Source organism: Echinops telfairi, unplaced genomic scaffold, assembly GCF_000313985.2.
Source record: "Echinops telfairi isolate 266 unplaced genomic scaffold, ASM31398v2 ScPeMD7_655;HRSCAF=1070, whole genome shotgun sequence".
Taxonomy (NCBI): domain Eukaryota; kingdom Metazoa; phylum Chordata; class Mammalia; order Afrosoricida; family Tenrecidae; genus Echinops; species Echinops telfairi.
Window position 1 is genome coordinate 25,762,037 of NW_022104553.1, and position 2,014 is coordinate 25,764,050.

General features: G+C 58.0%; 1 protein-coding gene across 1 annotated transcript in view; it reads left to right on the top strand.

The window, feature by feature from the left end:
• Window positions 1–2,014, top strand: part of SYMPK (symplekin scaffold protein) — a 50,755-nt gene that overhangs the window by 37,688 nt on the left and 11,053 nt on the right. The window contains exon 28 of the mRNA XM_045292667.1: window positions 717–1,481. Within this exon, the coding sequence (XP_045148602.1) occupies window positions 717–1,481 (765 nt within the window). The remainder of the gene's footprint in view (window positions 1–716; window positions 1,482–2,014) is intronic.

The following is a 2,014-nucleotide window of genomic DNA, read 5'->3' on the forward strand; positions in this document are numbered from 1 at the left end:
ACCTCCCTCCCGGACTCTAAACAAGGGCAGTCTTCCACATGATTGAAAATGAACAAAAACATCACATTCTCATGGGATGGATTCTGACTCCTAACGACCCTATAGGACACAGCAGAACTGACCCGTTGTGTTCCATGGGAGCAGGCTGCCGCATCTTTCTCAACTGCTGACACCCTCGTGTAGCCTGGATGGAATACAATCAGGGTAGCTTTGAGCTCTGGGCAACAGAAACCAAATCAAACAAGACTCCTTGGCTCTGACCATTCTCACGCCTGGTGACAACCTCACTGTGCTGTGGAGAAGAACCACTCGTAGGGGTTCCCATAGCTGTCATCCTTGCAGGCTGCCAGGCCTGTATTCCAAGGTTCCACTTGATTAGATTAAGTCAAAAGCAAACCATTTGCCCCACCCAGGGACCTGAGGACTGGGTAAAATGGCCCCAGGCAGTTCAACAAGATGCTTACAGGCCCTTATTTAGCCTGGAGGGTTGGGTCTTGTCCCTCCTCCCCTTTATCTTCCCTCCTTCCTGATGCTGCTTGGAAACCTCATGTGCATGAAGTGGCTGCTGTGGCACCAGCCATCGCAGCACATCTTTCCCCACGACTCCCCCTCCGTCTCCCTGGCCAGAATGCTTTCGCTATGGGAACTCTGTAGCAGCGTCAGGCTAGGGAGCAGGGTCTCAGACCCCCTTCCCTCTACCCTCCCCTGTCTGGCAGACTGACACTCCGGTGCCCAACATCATGGAGAAAGCTTTTTACTTCGAGCAGGCTGGCATCGGCATGGGCTCAGACGAGAGCTTCCGCATCTTCCTGGCCCTGAAGCAGCTGGTGGAGCAGCAGCCCATCCTCACCTGCCGCTTCTGGGGCAAGATCCTGGGGATCAAGCGCAACTACCTGGTGGCCGAGGTGGAGTTCCGTGAAGGCGAGGAGGAGGGCGAGGAGGAGGAGGTGGAGGAGACGCTGGAGAGCGGTGAGGTCCTGGAGCCTCACGGTGAGGAGGAGGGCGAGGAGGACGAGGAGAAGGCGGCCGAGATCATCCCCAAGCCCACGTGGAAGCCTCCTCCCGTCATCCCCAGGGAGGACAGCCGATCCGGGACCAACAAGTACCTGTACTTCGTGTGCAACGAGCCGGGCCGCCCCTGGTCGCGGCTGCCTCACGTCACCCCGGCCCAGATCGTGCACGCGCGCAAGATCAAGAAGTTCTTCACCGGCCACCTGGACACGCCTATCACCAGCTACCCGCCCTTCCCGGGCAACGAGGCCAACTACCTGCGCGCTCAGATCGCCCGCATCTCGGCCGCCACGCACATCAGCCCCCTGGGCTACTACCAGTTCGGGGAGGAGGAGGGCGACGAGGAGGAGGAGGGCGGCGCAGGGCGAGACTCCTTCGAGGAGAACCCCGACTTCGAGGGCATCCCGGTGCTGGAGCTGGTTGATTCGATGGCCAACTGGGTGCACCACACGCAGCACATCCTGCCGCAGGTGAGCCGGGGGGCGGGGCCGCCGAGGAGACTCCTGGGTCTGGGGTTTCCAGTCTAATAGCTAACGGCTGGCTTCCTAGTTCAATTTGCTAAGAGCAGCAATAAGCAGCAATGGTGGCCCAGGGGATCAGGAGCTGGGCTGCTAACCAAAAGGTTGACAGTTTGAACCCCACCCATTGAAAGAGCTGCTCTTCTGGCTGTGGAAAGCATAGCTCCACCTGTCCTAGAGGTTACCTATGAGGGTCTGGAGGGCTAACCAGACCCCCTGCCACAGGGTGAATTCCGACCCAGAAGGAAGCTATATAGAATTTTCAAGGCTATCCATCTTTATTGGAGCAGGCAGCTTCATCTTTCTCCCCAGGCACAGCTGGTGGGTTCAAACCACCGACCTGGCAGTTAGCAGCCTCACATGGGACTGACCTCGCCACCAAAGATCCCAAGGGCAGTGAGGCTGTAATCCTCACCATGTAGCTTATTCCCTGGCGTCCTTGCGGGACCCAGACAATTAAGCCTCTGGCAATGGGAATCCACTCA